Source organism: Pagrus pagrus (assembly GCF_965226575.1).
Source record: "Pagrus pagrus genome assembly, chromosome: 10".
In the NCBI taxonomy this organism is placed as follows: Eukaryota; Metazoa; Chordata; class Actinopteri; order Spariformes; family Sparidae; genus Pagrus; species Pagrus pagrus.
Window position 1 is genome coordinate 21,981,348 of NC_140194.1, and position 17,082 is coordinate 21,998,429.

At 40.9% G+C, this 17,082-nt stretch overlaps 1 protein-coding gene across 1 annotated transcript in view; it reads left to right on the forward strand.

The window, feature by feature from the left end:
• Window positions 1-16,488, forward strand: part of LOC311263259 (chemokine-like protein TAFA-5) — a 40,502-nt gene extending 24,014 nt beyond the window's left edge. Inside the window, exons 3-4 of the mRNA XM_084363197.1 lie at window positions 3,077-3,204; window positions 13,930-16,488. Of these exons, the coding sequence (XP_084219323.1) occupies window positions 3,077-3,204; window positions 13,930-13,938 (137 nt within the window). The 3' untranslated portion in view covers window positions 13,939-16,488. The remainder of the gene's footprint in view (window positions 1-3,076; window positions 3,205-13,929) is intronic.
• Window positions 16,489-17,082: the final 594 nt, after the last annotated feature.

Sequence of the window (17,082 nt, forward strand, 5' to 3'; positions counted from 1 at the left end):
AAAAGAAGAAGAAGAAGAAGAAGAAGAAGAGCTATACAGTAGAGCACAATATTTACCTTTTGCCATTTTATTTTAGCGTGAAATTTATGCTCTAACTACTGTCCCAAATAAAGTTGTATTCAATACATGTACACTACATTCTCCAAGCAATCCCACAATGCAATGCTTCAATGCACTACATTTTATAGATCAAATTACAGTAAGACCTGTAAGCGATGACACAAAATCACAGTGATTGTAGGTGGCCTCAGTTTACCTCGATCTTGTAACCTTCCTCACACATTTATGTATTTGTAATTGTAAATGTTGACCTAAATTCTAAAAATAACCTTTTCATAGGCAGTTGAAGCATTTCCTCCGTCTGGAGCAGGATCTCTCTCTCTCCGTCTTGATAGAGGTGTGAGCCATGTGAGAATTTAATTAAGTATCATGGCTGAGAGGAGCTGCTCTTCAATAGGAAATTGGTCTGATAATTGGGGGCTAACGGGCTATCACAATCACACCACTGCTCTGCCGCCCCGATGGGAGGACTGATTACCTGGTTATGTATTACAGACTTTCATTTTCTTCATCTTTCCCCGGGCTCTGTACAGAGTGTAATTCAGTTTGGGGAATGAGAGCGAGGCCGGAACGACGGGAATGATTCGGTCAGTGAAGTGTCACACAAACAGCAGGAGATCCTTCTGAGTGAAGAATTCATTTTCAAGTGAGACGACAGGAAGAGAGAGGCTGGACACAGGATCAGCTGACTGACCTGACAGGCAACATGAGTGTGTGTTTGTGGCTTTACACAGAACCTTTTAATGGGTTCTCTGGGTAAAAAACACGTTATGTTACATCATGTTGTGCTGTGTCATATTATGTCATGCAACACTTGGACATGTGGCACTGTGTTACATTACCTCACATGGAGATGTGTTGTCCTGTGTTAAGTTATGTTACCTCTAAATGTAACATGTTTCCTTTGGACCACTCATAACTCAGTCATTATATACAATACACAGACTGTACACAATGATCATCTAAGCAAGCTTATTATTATCAATTATAATGCATTAAAAATGATAAATGTCATATATTAGTTTTTTCGAGCCAATACTGTCCATTGAGGGCCATCATGTCAGTCATTACCATCATATGAGAAGACTGATCTTCGTTCCTACACTCTCTCATTTATGTTGTCAGGTTTTATTCTTCCTCTCCATAATGATGAACATCATTCTCTCTCCTCCCTGGTGGGTTTTCCCCCTCTGGGACCGGCGGCCATCTTTAATGAGATTCACATACTGTTAATTACTGACAGATGTTTGTTCCACATTCTGCTGAATAATGAACAGCATGTCACTCTCACTATATACTGATCTTCTCAGTATTGACTGTTTGTAATGTTGATTATCTGGAGATTTGATACTTAATTAAAGGGAAAATCCACCAGTTTTACACATGAAGATCAGTTATGCACAATGGAAAGACATGACCTCCTTAACAGGATATTACAATCCTCTTTTAAAGGGTCACTTAACACTTTACACATAAAACTCAGGGTTCGTCATACTTAGATGCTGAGTAGTATTTTGTGGCTCTTGACCCTGATGGTTACATGGAGACATCATCAGGGTTATCTGAGCCTGCGTTGTAAGCTGGAGGAGTGGAAGTTGAAAGATGTGGGTGTTTACCAGGCCAAGAGCGACTGATGATGAGATGACACCTGTTTGCATTATGGGAAATGTAGGATCCACAGTTCTTGGAGTGTAACACATACAAGGGACTGAAAGTCCGGACGTCTCTGCCTCTGATGGCACCGAACATCCCGTGATTCATTTTTCTCTCTCTGTGGGCCAATCAGGGAGCCACAATATGCAAATGCAGATGTGAGAATGTCCTATTTCTTTATAAATAGCTGAGAGAGGTGTGTACAATAAACAGAATCAGTACTCAGATGTTGAGTTTGGTTCGTTTGTGTTCCATTTTCTTTGGCGATTTAAAGAATAAAGATGATATAACAAAGTTGTTATTTGTAACAAAATCTGATGAAAATAATTTAACATCCCAAAAGGCCGTAAAGAAAGGGGTAAGAATAGCATGATATCTATGTCCTCACTGAGACCAACACATCCAGTGTATGAATCCAAACAGCCTCCCTTTGATTCAGGTTTGGTTCTTTGATTTGTGGGTTCACTGTTTTCCATTTCCTCTGGAAGTTTAAAGAATAAAGAGGAAATAATTTGACATAAAAAGTAATAGTTTTTAGAACAAAGTCTAATACAAATCAAGTTGTAGTCATAAAGTTGTCAGAATAAAGTTTTAATTTCAAGAAAAAGTTGTGACAGTATGAAAGTAAGTTGGAATTTTACAAGAAAATGACAAGGTCGTCATTTCAGAATGATTTTAAAGCAAAAGTAATATAAAGAAATATTTGTACAAGAAAAAGTTTCTTTATTCAATAAAAATTACTTCTGCTCTTGTGATATTGTTAGACTAGAGGAGAAAAGGTCAAGATGAGAATTATGTGTCATTTCTCAAGAATTTCTGGATGCAAGAAAATAGTGAGTAATAAAAAGAGTCTTAATTTTCCAAGGCAAACGATAAGACATTGTAATATTACAACTGTTTTAGAGAAATATGATAACTTTGTTCTCAAAATACTTGTTTTTCCAAACTGTGGTCCTGCCCTACATTCAGGTCACTTACATTACTTATCATGATATTTTGTATGTTGGTGTATTAACGACATCATACAGGAAACGTAATTATTTTAAAGAAACGATAATTAATAATAATGTATAAGCAACATAAGTGGATTATAAGAGAGTAGGAGATCAGTGGAGGGAGGAAACAAATCAGCTGTTTGTCTGCTGACAGACTTTAAGAAAATACATCTTAAACTATGTGTGAAAACATCAGTGAAGACAGGAACTGCCTGGTCATGCAGCGGTGTCATAGCAACATGGGAAAAACGAGTTGAGCATGCAAATTAAGTGCTCGACACAAACACAACAGTACCATCTTTGGCTGTAAAATAAAATAAAACAAAAATAACAACTCACCTGTCTCTCCTCTTCCTCCTCTCCCTTAGTTCGTATCGTGTGGAGTCGACAGTGGTGCGAGATGTCGCCGTGTTTGGACGACGAAGGTTGTGATCTCCTGGTGAATCAGTCGGGCTGGACCTGCACGCAACCAGGAGGCCGAGTCAAGACCACCACGGTGAGAACAGAACCGAACTGGACCAGAGAGAACCTGAACCTGTTCGGCCTCATTCACATGTGACTGAAATCATGACTGTCTGCATCTTCCTTCAACAAGAAACACATCACATCAAAGTGTGTTTAGAGAGTACTATTTGTGGGGGGTTGGATATTTGGGCATTACTTCGTCTCCTTTCATGTTCTTGTTTTCTCTGTATGCTGGCTTTTCTTATTTGAGCCTATGTTTTTATGGTGAGGCATTTTGACTCTGCTAGTGTCCTGTCAGTAATATTGGTCAATTTTTTCTTTCCTCCTTTCCTTTTATCCTTCTGTCTTTTCTTGTCTCTGTGGTTAATTTCAATCAAAGATCTGATTTTACCATCAGCTTCTAATAACGTAATGACATCTAACAAGGACACCGCTTATTAAAATAACAGCCAACAGCCTGTGTGTGTGTGTGTGTGTGTGTGTGTGTGTGTGTGTGTGTGTGTGTGTGTGTGTGTGTGTGTGTGTGTTGATTGAATAATTGCTACCCATGAGCACTCTCTTCACAGCGGCTGATTAACAGGAGTCGTTCCAAGAGCCTCTTTATGCAGCGGCTATAATCACATCCACCAAACCTCATTCAAGATTTGTTGATTTTTAAAACACAAGTCTTTGTGTTCCTCGTGTTCTCTGTCATCTTCTGTTCGGCGGAGGACTGTTTGTCTGATGAGGCTGATTATCATTACTGTCTATTGAAAGCATTCAGTTGTGAACTGTGAACTGTGTTGACCTACAGACCAACGTGCACCACTTATAAGAAATATTCTCAGCAGTTAATTGATAAACCGTTCATATTTATCCATAATTTGGACTATTGGTTGAACAAAACAAGACATGAAGATGGGGATGGGGATGGGCTGACCCTTTGCAGAGATTTTATAAACTAAACACTTTACTGATAAATAAAAAATATAATTAATAGTTTAATGGATATAGTAATTGTTAGTTGCAGCCCTATATGAAGTCTGATCCTGCACCAGTTCTCAGGTGAAAAGCAGAACTCCATTTCTTTGTATTCATGGTCCAGAAATGAGCTTGTCCAGGAGAAATCCAGCTGCTCTGATCACAAACACCAGGTCTCACTTTACGTGATGTTTAAGAAATGAGATTAGTGCAGAAAGACGACTGTAACTTTCTGTCTGCATGTCAGAGCAGAGTTTCCTCCAAGTGTCTGAAAGCTGACGGGCAGCGTCCTGCATCAACACACCGAACCTCCGCTCACTCCTTCACTCCTGCGTTCTGGTTGGTTGGTTTGTGACGAGTCGGTCCGCTCTCTGAATAATGAAGTCTGTCAAACCGCCGCTGACTTTCACACCTCGGGACGCTTACAAACCTCCCTCCTCTCTGCCCTGTCTGAGAGTTTCTCCTCCGTTGGGAACTTGTTGTTTTAAAGATGGACAGCAGAGCGAGGAGCTGCCCGCCGTCGTGAAATTCAGAGTCAGATCGTTGGCGCGTCGCCTCTCAGCCTCCTGAGGGCACACACACACTCCTGCAGCACCTCTGAATTCAGGCACATGCTGGGGGATTCAGTCTCTTTTTGACTGTCTTCACTGGTTCCTTTACCTCCTTTTTTGAAACTTTGATAACTATGTTTTACGTTGATATCTGTGTTGTCATGAGCATTTCCACAGTGGAAATCTTGGAAGTTTCAAGATGTTTTACAACATTTCTCAGACTACGCACCAAAACACAGCAAACTTTCGAGTTAGATAGGTTTAGGCACAAAAACCACTCGGTTAGGGTTAGCAAAATATCAAGATTTGGCTTAAAATACCTGTTTTGGTCATCACAAACACACCTGAAAATGTGCTGAGATCTCCTTAGAAACCTCCAGTTTATCTCCACAAACACGGCGTGAAATGGCCTGACTTCCCGTCAAAAATATCTGGTTTTGGTCAGCACAAAAATGAAAATATCCAGTGGTGTCACGCCGAACCGCAGCCTCAAACTGCAATCACCCATTCGGCTACCTTATCGCATGTAACGCCACCACCATCCCCTCCACCTCCTGTTGTGACAGTCAGGAAATAAGCATGTCATGTAAATGTGATATGGCACGTGTTGTACACATGTCAATATGATAAGTAGTCTATGACACGCACAATCTTGGATGAATCTGTTGTTTGCAGAAACATTTACTGCCAAAATTATATCCTGGTGACTCATTTGCATATTTAAACATCATATTTCTGAAAATTTCTAAAAGAAACATAATTAATCTTAATTTAAGTAATCAATTGTGGAAGGTACATGATAATATCCATAAGTTAAAAATGTTACCCTCTTCACCACAGCGTCTCCCTGAGCAGAACATTTAAGGTACAAATGATCCTGAAACAAGCCTCACAGTGTGATATCATGTAGGAATGATGGATTGAGGTTTCCTTTCAATCTATACCATAATCCTGACTCTGACTGGGAGCAGAGGATGCTGGGAGAAGATGTTTGATCCTCTGAGCTTGTCCTCCGGCTGATGAACGTCTCCCCGGTGTCTCACACACAAACAACACTCTCTCATCTCTTGTCTTCATTTGGCTGAAACATGTCGTTGCGTTGTTGCGCCTGCCGCCTCCAGCTCTGTGCTGGATACACAGACGAGGAAATCTCCATTTTTTTTTAAAAAAGGGAGCTTCACACAAACAAGCTCCTCTGCTAATGAAGGACAGCAGATCTGATTGCCTCGCTGTAAGGCAAATTAAATTACAGAGACGCAGCGCTGAGTGGGCGGACCGACGCGCGCTCTACAGTGTTTACACAAGGAGAGGAATCAGCGTTCATTAAAGCTCAGAAAGCAGGATCAGAGGAACAAATGACGTTCAATTAGCCCTGAAGAGGTTTACAGGCTAACAGGGATGTACAGAAAGTGTAGAGGATTTAATTGGTGATATATAATGAGACTCAGTGTTCCCTCACACAGTCTGATGTCTCTACAGGCTGATGGAGACTCAACTGTTGTCATAGATCCTTGATAGACGGGTGAAGATCAGATTTAAATTTGCCTGATATTGTGGTTTATGATCTAGTATCTTCTACGTGGGCTCGAGGTGGAGCAGCTCTCGCTTTAGATGCAGCTACGAATGAATCAGTTTCACGTTAGTGATATCTCAGCGAAGCTTCACCTGAAAACTCACCTGTGTGTTTCAGAGCCGGACTGCAACATCCCAGGAGGATTTTAAACATCCATAGGCTCCGAGAGCATTAAAAATGGGTTTTTAGCTCTCTTTAATATTTTAAGAAGCTGCAGCTTTGCAATATTAATGACACGACTTCTGGCTTGTTTTCGCTTTGGAAGTGAAACAAATAGAAACGGAGCTCATTGTTTCTCATCACCAGTTGCAATTCATCATAAAGCAATTATGCTGGAAAACAAGGCCGCCTGCTTTCCAGTTTACTCTCAGCTGCTGTGTTTATCATGGACACAGCAGATAACACACACACACCTCTGATAACTGAAGGCTGTATTTGCTGTTATAGAGCAGTACAGTGATTTAAACTGATGTGTAACTAACAACACAATGAAGCTCGTTTTCTGTTGTCTCTGTTCCTTCTTGAGAACACGTTCTCCTCTCCTCAGTCTCTGATCATATCTGGTTATTGAGTCGTTCTCCTGCTATTCATTTGTTTGTTTGCTATTAACTGACGAGCTGCAGACAGTGATGGTCTTTTATTAATGTTGTCTACTGATTGGTTGGTTTTCATGCTTTCGTTTTACTGCACTTTTTGAGTCTTTGATTAAAAAGCTTTTGTTTGCATTAGAGACTGTGTCTTCTTCTTCGCTGTTTATTGTTTGGGAGGTTCAGTTTGCATGAACAGATCACTCAGTGTGTTTATACACTAAAGAAATCAGGTCACTCTGGTTCTGTTTACATGTAACCTGGTTGCTATATGTCCATACTTCTAAAGGTGACTTAGTAAAGGACAGTAAACTGAAAATGGTGAATGTAGCTACATGGCTGTGAATTATGAAAGTTGTTCGATGTGGTTGAGGAGACTGAACTTCAAGATTTGGTGAAACAGGAGTTGACTTCAATTATGAAAATGCAATGTGTCCAGTAGGATTGGCTACCAACTCAGTACTTTAAAGGGTACTGACCAATTGCATGAAAAGGTGAAAGGTGAAATCGATCAGTGCCAAATTTCCGTACCTAAGAGGAAGACATCACCCCGGCAACAAGTCACAGTGAGTCAGGGCAACATTCAATACAACATTTGTAATGTAAAAGACAAAGCTGACCAGGGCTTCATCCAACCTGACACATCTAATCTGAGGAAACACCTTGTCAGACATAAAATATATCTCAAAGAGTGTGCTGTGTCTGATGCCTGAAAGCCAGGTCCCATCACGCCTGCAGCCAGTTCACTACTACATGAACGACGAGGCATCAACATCTTCATCCACATCTTTATGTAATTAACTAGCTAGTTGGAGAAGTTGTTGTTGGAGATACAGTAACTGTAACTGGGCTTTGATCACTGTCTTTGTTGACGTTATCTTAGCATTTTTACTATTACTCAAAACCCAGCTACTGGCTGCGTCTGAAAACTCTCACCAACCTGCTGTTCAGTACGTTAGAAGAGTAGGTGAGGTTTTACTGTGTTACTGTGGTTTAACACTAACATAACATCCTGGTGACTGGGCTGGTCTCCTCTTCCTCCTTTCACTGTTGCCACATTCGTATCACTGAATGCTGTTGCATTAAAGCTTTCTCTTCTTCAGAGTGAAGAACAGGCCCAAACACGAGGACTCTACAGTTTGGTTGTCTACTTTCTTCGGTGCTGTGCTTTGTGCTCACAGTCAGTAAACTGCTCAGCTCACGTTCTCAGTGAGTCTCCGGTTATTCGTCAAAACACCTGGCTGTGAATTAAAAGCCCTCTCCCACTAGGGGGAAAGGAGCGAGCGATGCATGACAGGTGTTGCGTTCTGATCCTCTTCATGTAATTGATCCCATTGGGCCGTCAGGCTTTAGCCGGAGCCAATCAAAGCAGCGGTTTAAACTGTGCGGTCACAGCTGCTTTGGTGAAGTCGACAGCAGGAGACAGGAAGCGTCTAATCAGTCTGGTCGGTCCTGCTGGAGCTGCGATCACCTGACGATGTCCGGCTGTTTTTAATTTTTGATCTGTGAGGAGTTGTGAGTTGTTTTTACTGGGCCTAATGATTCAGAGCTGAGACTGGAGTCGGTTTTTATTGACATGTTTTGGTGTGTAAATGATTAATACTTTAGAAAAGTTTTGGAATCGATCCAGTTGCCACAACTCAGTTGATGATATGTCAAAGTGTCTAAATAAATCAGTAATTGCGGGTTTAAACTGCATTGAAGTTAATATGAACATGTTCATTCTGTCTGATCTCTTTCAGTCTGACAGATTTAGTATTTTAGGACACGTTGGGCTCTTCACTAGAATCCAAATAACATAAAGAGTTTGAACTGGATCAGTCGGTAACGATGGAGCCTCAGGTGTGTGTGTTTTTTAGGAGGGTGTTGGAGCTGAAGAGGTAAAACCTGCACGCTGCTGTTCATCTGCTCATCTCTTTGAGCTGTGCGGCTTGGAGCAGCTGAAAGCGTTCAGCGTTTCATTTCATCCCTTTCATTCGTACATGATCATTACAGTCTGTGGAGCGAGGGTGTAATTTGCCATTGCAAAGGTGTAATCAGGCGTCGCAGCTGAAAGCGAACTCATTTGTGTCTCACTGCATTGGCTCACCTGGAGGGTTTTTTTTTTTTTTCGTTTCATCACAACATGTCCTTGAAAAGAGTGTGTGACTTTTCCTGTCTGCATGTTTCTGTATGTTTGTGCGTGTCTGGTAGAAACACTTTGAATTTATTTTCGGTCACACCGGGAGAAAAAGACAGAGGAACAAATCACAGTCTGCTCAATCAGACAGAAATCCAATTCTCCTTGAAGAGAAGGTGAATGTGGACCTGGCATGATGCAAATTCAGCAACTGAATATCCTGTAAATAGTTTCTTTTTTTTCTTCTGTTCTTTAACAGGAAAATATTACAGCTGCTGTTTTCACCTTGTCTTCTGATCAGCCAGGAACTGTCAGTGGTCAGTTTGACTTAAACCTCCCTGTAAACACTCTGGAGGAGTTTGATGGCTGTCACATCACATCATCTGTTTTCCTCTCTTCAAACCGACGACGTCCTGAGGCCGTCAGCAGATTAGGTCCTGAAAGACGAGGTCCAGGATGGCAAAAATCCAAATTCATTAAGCTGCAGAAATAACTCAGGTAGAAGCGTCTCATTTTCAGACGATGCTGACAACGCCACTTTTTCAGTCAAATGATAAACGTCACCGGCTGCAGATTTTATCAGCTGTAGGTAATTGATGTTAATTCTGTAATGAGCTCTCTGCAGCAGGCGTCTGTGCTTAGCTAAAGATCGTTTGTGAGGGAAAAGAAAACTCACTGCACTGTCACTCTGTAACACACCACTGTACAAACCATGTAGTCCGAAATACCAGATGTAGACTGTTGGTATAACCATTGGGCACCTATTCACCCCTTCCTTCCGCTATCAAAACCCCCATCACATGAAAAAACATCAACCTCCAAGCTATTAACCTACACGCCGAAACTGGTACGTTACTCTGAAACAACCTGTTTGCTAACGGCACAAACATAAACAAGCTTATCCATCTACACAGACCCTTCTCTAGCGCTGACACAGTGCTGTGGTCTGGCTATGCAAGGCTACTAACCCTGAGGGTCTTTTGTAGTTCAACGTGGCGACTCTTTAGTAGAGAAATTATCACGACAATAACAGAAGGTGATCCACTTTCTAGCAAATAGTGAATTGAGACCTCCAGGATTTGAATCAAGTAGCCTGTGAAAAGTATTTTCACCCTGACGTGTTAGATACATATTAAACATCAACTTTCATATCTTCTGCTGTCGTGTTAATTTTCATATTGGTGCGACAGGTCATCAACATTGGTTCGATTGACACACAAAACTGTTTCTGACTTCTCAGAGAAAGATATTTTTGTTTTTTGTTATTTATAAATTTGGTTACTTATAAATGTTGAAAGCTAAACCTATTCAAAGCAGAAAAATACATCTTTTCAACTTTCCCGTTTTGTTGGCGCCGCTGTCGCAAAGACATTAGCAATGTGGCTACTGCTAGCAGCCTGGCTGCTGTCTAATGCCAAAAACAACCATAAGGATCCCGATTTGACCTAGAAACCCTGATCTCAGTGCTATGAAAAGGCAGAATAAAACACCTGGTTGTGTTAATAAGCAGACAGATATTCCAGTTGTTCCACCGTTACCAGGATATAATGCCTCTTCCTGTTTTGGCTGTGTGGCAGACAAGTTTCCTTTGTGCTTAAATGCCACCTTCATTTTTGCTGAAAGTGAGGTTTATATGGAACTAATCTATGCACAGATGGTGTCATTTTTATGTAGCCATTACACTGTGATACCAGTATTTACTTCAGAATAACAAGTTAAAGGAAAAAAGTTGTCTATTGCCAGTTTAAAGTTCCTGTGAAGTCAAAATTGACTTGTTTTCTAATCAAACTGTTTTTATCACATATTGCTCACAAGGTCAGTTGTCCCGGGACCTGAGCCATAAAACAATCTGCTGTCGAGGCAAGACTATCAGTGGCCCTGCAAACTGTATTTAAAGTCAATATATCAAGCCCACCTATTATTAGACAAACATTTGTGATTGGCCGGACTCTGACCAGGATGAAGCTCAATCAGTCCGAGCAGGAGGCCTGACGACATGAAACATGAGCTTGGTTTGGTTCCCAGGCTAAGTTAAAGTTTTTTGGCTCTAGGCTCCTCCTCGTGCTTTTGCCGATGCTAACGTTAAGACGTACACTGTTGCCATGTGATTCATTTATTAGTTTACTATTGTCTGAGGCTGTTTTTCTGTTGAATCTGCACCGTGAACAGTCATGTTGTGTTCTGCTCGCAGTCTCAGTCTGCACTGTAACCACAGAAACAATCACTCGAGTACTTGTGAAACTGAACATGCATCTAAACATTTGAAGTTATAAGCAGCATTTATTTTTTTATTTCATCAGGAAAAAGTGAGCAACAAGCTCGACTGTGGGACGCTGAGGACTGACCCACTGTGTTGTGCTCACTCGGGTCTGATGATGACTTGAGCTCAGAGTTTCACAGCAGCAGTGAAAGCCTAGAGTGTTATTTCATTTCCTACAAAGACGCTCCACGTTTGCGCAACACATTTAAAATGTTCCAAACACACCTTCACCTCCATGTTTAATCAGCTGTGAGCGGAGCGTTTAGGGACGGTCTGAATGTTGAATGCTGTTACAGAGTGATGTATGGTTCTCAGTGTAATCCGACTCGTCCTTGTCCGACTCCTCCGGCTCTTTTTGAATTCCAGCAGCAGTCAAACAGGATGGACATGAATAATTCAGGGGTGAGCGGCTCAGAGGTGCTTCTTCTTCTTCTTCTCCTTCTTCTACTTCTTTTTGTGAGTCTTTACCTGAGAGCAATTACAGAGAGCTCTGCGTCCACAGAGGGGACAGAGATGAAGTGTCCCTGCTCCATTGTCCCCAGAGCTTCATATTTATGATCCGTCTCAGAGCCTTCAGGGGGACCACATGTCCACACCCGGTGAGATGCAGACTCTGCATATTGGGTGGAGCTGCTGTCATGTGAAAGTGTAGTGTGGTTCCAGCCTGGTCTCATTTGCAGGTTGTCAAATACGCCCATTGGCAACTCATATAGAAGGCACTCTTCAGCGTCTGTACTGTATGAGATGTACTGTTTTTTCAGATATTTCCTATATAAAACCGTCTATATGCCTTCGTCCTGGAGGTCGTCGTGAATATCATAGTTATAGTTGCTCCAGGATCATCATCTCTACTAAACAAAAAGCAGCAAAGTTTGTATCTGGAACAAGCCACCATGGATAAATGGGTTGAGGACAAGTTTTGTATCCTGTTAAGAAAAGGAAAATAATGAGTGAAGGGTATAATGATATGTTCCTTTCAGTTTTCTCTTCCTGTTTGTTTAGTGTTTGGGCAACCAGAGTACTTTAGTTTAGGTTTGGGAAAACATGGTTTGGGTTAAAATCAACCCAATCACCAGAAAAAATGCTAGCCAAGAGCGTTTCTGCCAAGTTAAAACTGGACGTTTGTTTAGGTTGAATTTTCTGTGTTTCTCTCATCACAACGCTGTGCTTATGGTCTGGTTAGGTTTAGGCACAAAAAACACATAGTTGGGGTTAGAAAAACAAAATGGTTTGGCTTAAGTAGCCGTTTTGGTCGCCACGATCACAGATGGAGATGACTTGACATCCCGCAAAAACATAGCCAGATTTGGTCGCCACAAAAACCACTGGAAATGTGTCCAGGTGTCCTTAAAAATATCCAGCAGTGTGACTTGAAATGTGGTCACCTGTTTGGCAGCCTTGTTGGCTGTAATAACACCACCACCTTTCCATCCACTTCCTCCTTCGACAGCTCCACCTCCTTGGCTGGTTTGTTTACAGTGCGCAGAGCTTACCGCATTCCGCAAACGGGCAAGAGGTCGTGCGTCACAAACAGCCATTAAAACCCCAACTGACAGGCCCATATGACTGTATCAAATTCTTAATATTGTTGAAATAATAATGCAAAATTAGTGTCCATGTACATGAAAACATAGAAAGTTCATCAGTGAGCTTAAACTCATTTTAAAAATCCTAAATATATAAACATAAGGCCATCAAAGCTGATAGTCATGTGAAAAACATCAGTGTAGTTTTGCCTTTGTTGTGGCAGTGGTGAACTCAGCAGCAGCATGTTGTAGAACCAGAGACAAGCAAAAAAAGTCCAAAAAGACATTCGTATTCTAATTTGTTCTTTTCAAGGACTGGTTGTTTTAAAAACTGGCTGACGAGCTCGTTGCAGGCTCTCCGGCCAGTCGTACTTTGATGATGTTTCTCTGCTTGCTGCCTCCTCCCTCTGTGTCTCTAGCATGCAGAGACGTGTTGCTGTATGAATTCCCATCCTGTCAGTGTGTTCAGTTTCAGCTCCCGCTCAGCTGCTGTAATTGGATGAAGGGCTGTGTGGTTTTTAATTCTGCGGTCGGTGTGAGGCTCGTTCTCTCTAATGAAGCCCAGCAGAGTTGAGACGCTTAGCAAGAGCAGCCGGGAGGAAAGCATGACGCTGAGGACACTCAAACTGAGCTGCTGGAGACAGTTTTAATCAACCAGCCTGAACTGAATCAATGACTTTTATTTTTGTACTTTTTATGTATTATTCTCATTTAAAGCAGCAACGTCAAAGTACATGAACTGATTCACATTGTTATATCTAATGAGCAGAACTAGAACTGGACTGTATTTTTATTTTATTCATTTTACTCACAGTCTCTCTGTCTTCTTTCTGCAGAGCTGTGTCTGATGTTTATATTCTAACCTGTAGAGACTTTCTGGCAAACTCCAGGCCAAATACAACATTTTGGTGTCTCATTCCCAACTCGTCAAAAACTAACGCTTCGGGATTGTAGGACGGGTCAGCTGCCATCCCACAGCGTCGGAGTGAGACTTAAAATCTTGTGGTTGTTTTGTTTGTTTGTTTTTTTAAATAGGACCTTTTCTACATTCTTCTTTCATACTTAAACACGTCAGGCTCATGTAGTTAAATATTTTCCTGATGGCGGTCTCCTCTCCACTCAGACGACCAGACGTTCTGATTCAGATTCTCTTCTAACGTTGCTCATTTCTGTCCTCCAGGTCTCCTGACAGCAGCGGCAAGGACAGGCGCTCCCCAGAGAAAGACTGGTTCCCATCGCCCATCGCCCATCATCACTAAGCGGAGCATCCACCGCCGCCGTAGCAGCTGCTGATGACCAATCATCAGCCGCCATCAGAGCGAGGCGCCGGCATGCCCTCCCTCATGCTTGGGTGACCTGTGGAAACTGCGGCTTGAAGTTCTGTCTGGGAAGGAAGTGACTCCGTTTATTCTCCAGGAGATTTGAGAAAGTGGATTATGACGAGCTGCTGGATCGATTTCCTTTTGTCTGGTGCAAAACTCTGTTTCGTTTTTACAGACCAAAGATGAACAGAGCCAACGATGAGACGTTTTTAGAGGGGCGGAGACTCTCAGAAGCCCTCCCACACACACACATCCATGTAAAGAAATGAACACGTTGTGATATTATACAGTAAGTGACTTAACTGAGCAAAGTAAAAAATGTATATGAGTTAATGATAAAACATCTAAGTATCTGTGTGGGGAGAGAAGCTGTTGGTGTTTCTGTTGGGACAGCACAGCTGTTCATGTGCTAAATGTCAGTCAGATGGAGAAGGTGAGAAATCACAGAAGACATTTTTATGATAAGAACATAAAACTTTGTGCAGTTTTGACATATTTCGAAGATTGGAGGCAGTAAAACTGCCAGTCAACCAGGGCAGGAAACACATCCAACCAGGTGAATGTACTTTTATAGAAAACTACTTAAACTTAAGCGATCACTCATACAGTTACAGATTCAACACTACACTCATTAACATCAGAGAGTAAAAATAATCTTAAACTTTATTTTGAGCCTCTTTCGGACCATTTTAATGTGTTTTGTTTTGCATCATTTTGAAACAAAACTACGGAAGCCCTGAGGGGCAAGTGAAGACATTTTTTTCTGGTGATCCGTTTTCTAAATCTGGCCTAAACTGCTTTCTCTCCGGTGTTTATGACAAAATGAATAAATGAATCAAGAGAATCTTTCGAAGTTCCTAAATATTTTTTTCCATCCGTGAAAACGTGAAAAAAAACTTTTGTTGTTGTTTTCAAACATGTTTGAGTATTTCACACACGCAAAAAAAAGATTCTCCTTAAAATCTTTCTTCTTTTTTCATTTTTCTTTTTCATTCAGGAACTTAGAAAGACGATCCTGGCAAAACTTTTTTTCCAGTAGTTCTCAAGTCATAAACACAGGAGAGAAATCAATTTAGATCAGACATAGAAAATGTTTGTCTTCACTTGCCTCTCAGGGCTTCTGTACAAAACAAAAAGTCAAGTCAGCTTTTATGGTTGTAACTAGTCAGCTGCTGAAAGAGCCACTGATGGTGAAACATCCTGATGATTGAATTTTAAATAAAATGAAATCAAATATTCTCAGATATTATTATTCCAGCCCAGTCAACAACATAACGTGTTGGCATTTTACATTTCTGCAAACCACAGACGTTTTAAAATTTGTACGTCTCATCTATCATATCAACATTTCTACAATACGCGTCATATTATGTTTACATTCCATGTACAGGAGCTGAATTTTAGAAACGTTGTTTGTCCAACTAAGCAACAGTGTCCAAGTTGGTTGGGACTACGGTAAATACGGCACCTACCAGTGGACAGATGACATTTCCACACACACTACATCAACTTTAATATATTCTCCATCGTGTTTAGAGCCAGCGTGCAAAGTTTTTACTTTTTATCATAATAAATGCAGAATCCTAACTGATTTCAGGCTCTTCTCCACCAGACTACGATGTGCATTAAAACAGATTTGACATTTCTCAGTGCCACATGCAGACAACATGCTGTCGGGGTGCGGTAGGTTTCAATGAAGCAACCATTTCACACCAGAGGCCGAGCTGTCATGTCTGTTTGAGGGGAAAGAGGCATTAAATGTATTTTCAAGAGCCTGAAGTTCTATATTTAACAATTTTATATGTTGTATCTTTGTAGAAAGTCTTATTTGACACTGACGTGCTCGTCATGAACTGGATTCACAGCCAGCTGCAGAAGATTGAACATCGCTGCTGTTCAACGCTCGCTTACGGTTTCTGACAGTCGTACTGTTTCTCAGCAGGGACGGAGGAAAAAGAGTCCTGATACCACTTTCTTATAAATTGCTCTTTTTAAAGCATTTGTAAGTTGTAACTAATGCTTTTATGAATTGTTAACTACTGATTTACCAATGCTTTTAGGTCAGTTGTTTTGATTTGCTTGGTAGTGAAAAATCCCATTAGCTGGTTCTGTCTGTAGTGAAGTCATTTCTCAGGCTTCTTACAATAACTCATCAGGTCTGCAGTTAATGTTAACAAACTGCTGATAGATAACTCTTTTCCTGAATTAAAGAGAGAAATCAAAGCAGCGTTAACATCAATGAAGTCATTCGTTACAACTTATAAATCTTTTTAGGAGAAAGTGGGATTGATTTTTCCTTCAGTTATTATAAGTTATATACGCCAAATCCCATAATGCAGTGTGTCCATTGGTCATTGCCTTATTCATCATTATAACTGCAGGAGATGAAGTCTCTGTTTTGATGCTCTGCCATTATAAACCATATTTTTCATTAAACAGAAAACACAAGTTTGTCTTTCATCTCAAAGGTTTTCTTCTAATGTCACATTAAAGAGTTTTCTATCGAAGACAAGAGGAGGTAACAGGCTTACAGCTGATTTCTCTGTATCATGACCGAAGGTATATTCAGAGGGGGATATGTTGACTGTGTTCAACACAGTAATGTGGTAATCAAGAGTTTGTTGTGATATTTGGTCGCTCTGAGTTCTGCGATGTCTTTTACTATTTATGAAATAGGAACAAAGTGACGTCCTTTTATTGTCAGTCATGTTTAAATGCTGTTCTGACAATGTTAAGCAGTTTAAGACCATGTGTAGTAAAAACTACAACCTCCCAGGATCCATTTGAAGGCAGGATTGTCTCAGTATTATCCCAGGTTGCAGGTTGTCTCAGGTCGCAGTGGAATAAAATGCAGCAAAACAAACTGTACAATGTCAAAGAGGGAAAAAGAAGGAGACGTTAGAAACTACTTTAGCAAGTTGGACTGTAAGCAGGGCTGTAAGTAACTAACTACAACTACTCAAATACTGTAATTGTACTGTACCTTTATGAGTATTTTTTTCAAGTCTGTT